At 35.6% G+C, this 7,113-nt stretch overlaps 1 protein-coding gene across 1 annotated transcript; it reads left to right on the forward strand.

Moving 5' to 3' along the window:
- Positions 1 to 1,137: 1,137 nt before the first annotated feature.
- On the forward strand, positions 1,138 to 2,217 carry FUT9 (fucosyltransferase 9). The gene has a single exon (XM_007942248.1). The coding sequence runs from the start codon at positions 1,138 to 1,140 to the stop codon at positions 2,215 to 2,217; it is 1,080 nt and encodes a 359-aa protein (XP_007940439.1).
- Positions 2,218 to 7,113: the final 4,896 nt, after the last annotated feature.

Here is a 7,113-nt window from a genome sequence, read left to right on the forward strand (position 1 = left end):
TGTTCTCTATGAATTATAACTCTATTCTTTTGAGGGTTGCTATATTTAGAATTCTATAATACTAATAGGAGCTCTGGTAGCATAGTGCCTAAGGCACTTGACTGCTAACCAGAATGCTGGTGGTCCAAACCCACCAGCCACTCCTCGGAAGGAAGGATGGGCAATATACTTCCTTAATGATACTTCTTCAGAAACCCAACGGTCCGACTCGATGGCACATAACAACCACAGCAATATTATAATGCAAAGGAAAACTTTTAATGCCCCAACATCACAAAAGTGAGGATCTTGTTCTAATGCCTATAGAGCTTTTGGTCATCACCTTCTGGTAGATATCGAGCTTACTAACAGATTACTTAAATTAAACAAAGAAAACTTTAAGAAAAAAAAATTTTAAAAAAATCAATGACGTATTTAAATGTACCAAACTTTTACATCAGTCTATTTATTTAAAAATATATGTATCAAGAGTTGCCATTTTTATAAATAAATAAAATAATTAAAGCTAAAAAAAAAAAGTTACCATTTCTTTACCAGATGACTACCCTGTAAGTCATTTGTAAGAAATGAAGATTTGTTTATACCAAGAAACAAAACATAACATTTTCCTTTAAAATGTTCAGTGTCCTATGGAATTCCATCTGAAAGCAAAGTTATGTTACGATCTCAATAAACTAATAAATAAATGAATGTATCTACTGGGGAATATTAATAGATCTGATACTGTTTCCATGTATTAAAATCTTAATCAGGGCTTTGGGATGACAGTCTATGTTGTGCCAGTTTTCTGTGAGCAAATAAAAACATAACAGGTAAGGATACCATTGAAAAAGTGCAACCTGGCTTAAAGGTATGCTGATATTCTTAGAACAAATTCTGACTCATTATTTGTAGGAAAGAGTTTATGGGAAACTTTATAAAATCAGTTTTGTGACTTAAATGAAAGCTCTTTTCTGTCAGTAGTTTGATAACATTGAATGGGAAAATGCTGTTGATTTTGTGATTTGTTAAAAAAAATTAAAAAAATATTTTAGGATGCACTACCTGTTTATTTGAAATTGCATTACTGATTATCTCTCCATCCCTATCCACAAGTTACCCCTATAACTTTCTCTCTCTGTTTCACAGAAAAAAATTATGACATCAGCATCCAAAGGAATTCTCCGCCCATTTTTAATCGTCTGCATTATCCTGGGCTGCTTCATGGCATGTCTGCTCATTTATATCAAGCCCACCAACAGCTGGATCTTCAGTCCAATGGAGTCAGCCAGCTCAGTGCTGAAAATGAAAAATTTCTTCTCCACCAAAACTGATTATTTTAATGAAACTACCATTCTGATTTGGGTGTGGCCATTTGGGCAGACTTTTGATCTTACATCCTGCCACACAATGTTCAATATCCAAGGATGCCATCTCACAACTGACCGTTCCCTGTACAACAAATCCCATGCTGTCCTGATCCATCATCGAGATATTAGTTGGGATCTGACTAATTTACCTCAGCAGGCTAGGCCCCCCTTCCAGAAATGGATTTGGATGAATTTGGAATCACCAACTCACACTCCCCAAAAGAGTGGTATTGAGCACCTGTTCAACCTCACTTTGACTTACCGCCGTGACTCAGATATCCAAGTGCCTTATGGCTTCTTGACGGTGAGCACAAACCCCTTTGTGTTTGAAGTGCCAAGCAAAGAGAAGTTGGTATGTTGGGTTGTAAGTAACTGGAACCCTGAGCATGCCAGAGTCAAGTATTACAATGAACTAAGTAAAAGCATTGAAATCCATACCTATGGGCAAGCATTTGGAGAGTATGTGAATGATAAAAATTTGATTCCTACCATATCTACTTGCAAATTTTATCTTTCCTTTGAAAACTCAATCCACAAAGATTACATCACTGAAAAGCTCTACAATGCTTTTCTGGCTGGCTCTGTACCTGTTGTGCTGGGGCCATCTAGGGAAAACTATGAGAATTATATTCCAGCAGATTCATTCATTCATGTGGAAGATTATGACTCTCCTGGTGAGCTAGCAAGGTATCTGAAGGAAGTTGACAAAAACAATAAGCTGTACCTTAGTTACTTTAACTGGAGGAAGGACTTCACCGTGAATCTGCCACGATTTTGGGAATCACATGCATGCTTGGCTTGTGATCATGTAAAAAGGCATCAAGAATACAAGTCTGTTGGTAACTTGGAGAAATGGTTTTGGAATTAAACATTTCCATAATTTTCACCCTTGCTAAGATATTTTGTTGACATCTGATCTAAATTTTTAGGAAAAGAAGAGAGACTACATTTTGCTTATGTGTCACAATTTATTTTTATCACCCTGTTTGGGTAACATGTATATTTTGATGGAGATTTTTAAGAGCTTAGCATTAGCAATCATTCCATTTGGTTTTAAATTATCCTGTATATACCTAATTATGTGTACTGGAAATAATTTATTTTTCACTATCATTTTTAAACATTTTTGTTTAAACACATTTTGTAGTTGTCTGTAATATAAATTTGTGATTTTATCTTTGTGTTTCTACATTGATCAGCTCTTTAATCTATTTGGGAAATGAAGATGCATATCTTAAAATACCATGAAGGACTTTCATTAAATACTGTAATCACTAGTGGCAAGTTTGCATAATATAACAAAGAAAGAGTGTGCTTTAATTGAATTCTAACCTCTTTGACTTCAAAGGTAAACAAAGTCTATTCACATAGTGAATAAGAAAGACAGTGAAGCATAACTCTTCTATTCAGGAAGCTATTAGACTTCTCATTTATTTTCATTAACCTGACTTGCAAATGCAGCCATTTATTCTCATGATCTTAAGATAAAATGAATATTTTTAAATGTCCAATTTGTTGAGATTTTCAGTACATGAGAAATAATCCTAATAATGCTGAATGAAGGAGCTCTAAGACAATTTTCTTGCTGATTCTGATAACATTCATTGTTTAATAAAATAATTTCCTCAAAAACAACAAAAATCATATCTGTAAGTACAAATTATGAATGGTACCATTTAAGTCGAATTTTTAATAGCATATATAAATTTAAAATATTTTTCTGAAGCACCAATACTTTAAACAATTTTATTTTACCATACACAGAAGCAAATGGATACAACATTTGAGAGACAACAATTTGGATACAATATTATCATATCTAACAACCTAAATAAAAACATCAAGGTATTAAATATAATAAAATGGAAATCTGTAGAGAATACACAGTGCCTATCACAGGGTAAAGATTCACTGCATACTTGTCGAATGAATACATGAATGGCATTGAAGGTCATGGAAAATTTTTATTGCTTGTTTCAATGAAGTGACAGTTCTGGCCTATAGGTACTAATTGGAGATGATGCTTTATATTCTATTTTAGTAATTATTTATGCATAACATATATGACCATGGATTTCATGGGCTTTGTCAAACCAAAATAAACCCATTATTACACTAAGTTTTTAGAGAATCCAACCCTGAAAGTACAGTTACCACACAACATTTCTCCTCTATAAGGTTAGAAAAGGAAAGCTGAATATAAGAGATCATAGGTAAAATTGGTCTAATTGCTCAAAAAGGACATCATGTTTGGAAAAGTAGAGAGTTGGCAAAAAGGAGAAAACCCTTAATGAATGATTGACACAGTAGCCTCAAAAATAGCCTTGTTGTTGTTGTTGTTATTTGCCGTCGAGTCGGCCCCAACTCATAGCGACCCCTCCTTGGGTTTCCAAGGCAGTATCACTATGGAAGTAGGATTGCCCAACCTTCCTTCCGAGGAGTGGCTGGTGGGTTTGAACCGCCAGCCTTCTGGTTAGCAGTTAAATGCCTTAGGCACTATGCTACCAGAGCTCCTAAAAATAGCCTTAGACATATCAAAGGTCAAGGAGATGGTGAGGCCTGAGCAAAGCTTTCTTCTGTTAAACATAAGGTCTCCATGAGTCACAGCCAAGTTGATGGCAACTAACAAATGGAAGTAAAACAAAACAAAGCAAAACTATATATATATATATATATATATATTTGTGTCTATATGTGTGTGTGCGTACATAGTGCTTAGTGGTTAACCACTTGGCTGCTATCCAAAAGGTCAGTTTGAATCTACCAGCTGCTCTGAGGTAGACAGATGAGGCAATCTGCTTCTGTAAAGATTGCCTTGGAAACCCTATGGGGCAGTTCTACTCTGTCCTAAGGGTTGCTATGAGTTGGAATCAACTCAATGGCAGTGGGTTTGGTTTGGTTTTGGTAGAATTAGAATGCTCTGAAGACATCCATTTGGGTCTGTGAGTTACCAAAAAAAAAAAAAAAAAAACCCTCACTGCCGTGGTGTCCTTTCCAATTCATAGTGACCCCTTCTTGGGTTTCCAAAGCAGTATCTCTACAGAAGTAGATTGCCCAATCTTCTTTCCAAATCTGTGAGTTAGGCTATTACTTTTCTTATACAGGTTGGCATCAGAAGAACCAACTCAGAATCTTCTCAACCAGATGAAAATTAGAGAGACAAATTGAAATTCAGTAAGGAGATGTATCCAATGGTGCAGATTGCCTTGTGAAGGAAGGAGCTTTCCATAGCACTAGGAATGAGCTCTGGTGGCTCAGTGCCTAAGGCATTTGATTGCTAACCGCCAGCCACTCCTCAGAAGGAAGGTTAGGCATTCCACTTCCGTAGAAATACTGCCTCAGAAACCCAAGGAGAGGTCACTATGAGTTGAATCCACTTGACAGCCTTTAGTTTGGTTTGGGTTTTTTTAGGAAGATTTAGGCAGAAGCTAAATGACCACAGAAGATGCCTGCACTGGTGAAAGTTCGTTTCACCCTCAGGATCATAATTTTATTCATGATTGTACAGTTGCTCTGTGTCAGGTAATGCCCTGAGCACAACAGAGATAAAGATGAACAAGGAGACACATGTAAGATACATATTCCAGCCTAAGTCTATGCTTACGCACTTACTACATTCAATAGAGCTTATATGGGTGAGCATTGATTCAATGAAAAAAAGAAAGCAAGTTGTCCCAGTTGCTTATTGACATATTTCTGAGCTAGAAACACTCTTTGTTCACTTGATTTGACATAGTTCCTGTTCATTTGATTTGACATAGCTCCCCTTCATATCATCTTGTCTAACTATAGTGCATCACGATATATTATGTTTGTGTGGACTCCTTCATATATGTATATAACTATATGTGTGTGTGTGTGTATATAATATATATGTATTTATTATATATATATATATATATATATAAAATCTCCACCCACTTTTATTTCATCATATTAAAATAGCCAAATTCATACATGTGCATTTCCTTTGTCATCTATATAAAATATATAGACATCTAAAGATGATGAATTGTCAACAAGTTTTAAAAATATGTCTTCTTTGAAAGCTGAAAAGCATCATTTAATATCATGACAATCTGCCTTTGCTGCAGCTGATGCTCATGATTTCAAAGACCTGAGAGGCCTTAAGGTAGTTGCCTCCATTGTTGACTATGAGTTTGGACTCTTTCTGGGACTATGACTATAATTACATGCTCATAATAATCAAAGTCAAGGCAATAATACTAAGTGACTAAATGGCACATATATGTATTGAAAACTCATTACCAAGTCCCAGAAAAATCCGTTTTCAGTATTTGAAGTGCCCCAGAGGATGGTGCAGGACCTGGTGTTTCATTCTGTCATACAATGGGTCACTATGAGTCGGAACTGACTCTGTGGCACCTAACAAGAACATAAAGTAAAAGACTCAAGTGAACCCTTCAGTTCTAGGTCCATTCTATGTTTTAGGGCTGGAAGGACTAATAGTAAGATTTATGCACCAGTCTTTTCATTCTACTTATGAATTAACTAGTTCCGGAGATAATACTTTTCCAAGATACACATGCACACTCACAACATAGTGACATAGCCAAGATTAGAATTCAAGAAATCACTTAATTCAGTGTTCTTTTTCATCACCTTCCCACGTTATCATAGAAATATGTCTCAATTCCTATAAATGTGAATGCTTATTAGTATTAATAAGGCCTATAAAATGGCACATTCTATGTGAAAGCATTATGACTTTTGAGAAGATATACAGCTAAATAGAACACCAAAATTGTTAGCTTTTTTTTTTTTTTCTGGTTTAAATATTTCAGAAGTTGATCTTTAGCAGAAGGAAATGGATTTTCACTACATTCTAAGTGAAACACCACCCTCAATATGGAATAATGTTCTCAGATATTCATTTAATAAATCTTGTGGATTGAAGTTCTTTTCTTTATTATAACCTTTGTTAATGATGATATAGACTGAATTGCCCATACTAAACAGTATTACACTCTGAAAAAGACATGACAGTCATATGTTTTATGACAGCCATAAGTTTTACCATATGAAGTAGAAACTAAAAAAAAAAAAAAGGTACTTAATAGAAAACTAGTATCAGCTTTAACAGGAACCCTGGTGGTGCAGTGGTTGAAGTGAAGTGCACAGCTGCTAACCTAAAGGTTGGTGATTCAAATCCACTGACTACTCCGTGGGAGAAAAATGTGGCAGTCTGCTTCTGTAAAAAATTTCCAACTTTGGAAAACCTCTAGGGGCAGTTCTACTATGTTCTAAAGGGTCACTATGAATTGGAATCGAGTCCATGGCAGAAAGTTTGGTTTTGATGGTTTTATCAGCTTAAAATTTTTAGGTTTACTTTAAAGTCCTGAATATTTACTACAAAAGTCCTACAATTTGCAAAAATGTTTCTAGTTAGGAGGACTTAGAAAGCTTAGAGGATCTGGTGTAAAGTGGCATAATATTTAGGAATTCTCTGCTGAGCCTTTAACTTTTTGCTTCCTATTGGAGGCTAAATGTGAAAAGATTAAGAAACTATGTGATTGCTATTTTTTACCTATCTACTTTTTATGGTAGCATAGTGGCTAAGACACTTGACTGCTAACCAGAAGGCTGGCGGTTCAAACCCACCAGCCACTCCCTCTGAAGGAAGGTTGGGCAATCCTACTTCCGTAGTGTTACTGCCTCAGAAACCCAAGGAGGGTCGCTATGAGTCGGGTCCAACTTGATGGCACATAACAACAACAACACTTTCAAACTAGATTCCATGAGG

This window comes from Orycteropus afer, unplaced genomic scaffold (assembly GCF_000298275.1).
Source record: "Orycteropus afer afer isolate SDZICR_OR568_19922 unplaced genomic scaffold, OryAfe1.0 scaffold00087, whole genome shotgun sequence".
Classification (NCBI taxonomy): domain Eukaryota; kingdom Metazoa; phylum Chordata; class Mammalia; order Tubulidentata; family Orycteropodidae; genus Orycteropus; species Orycteropus afer.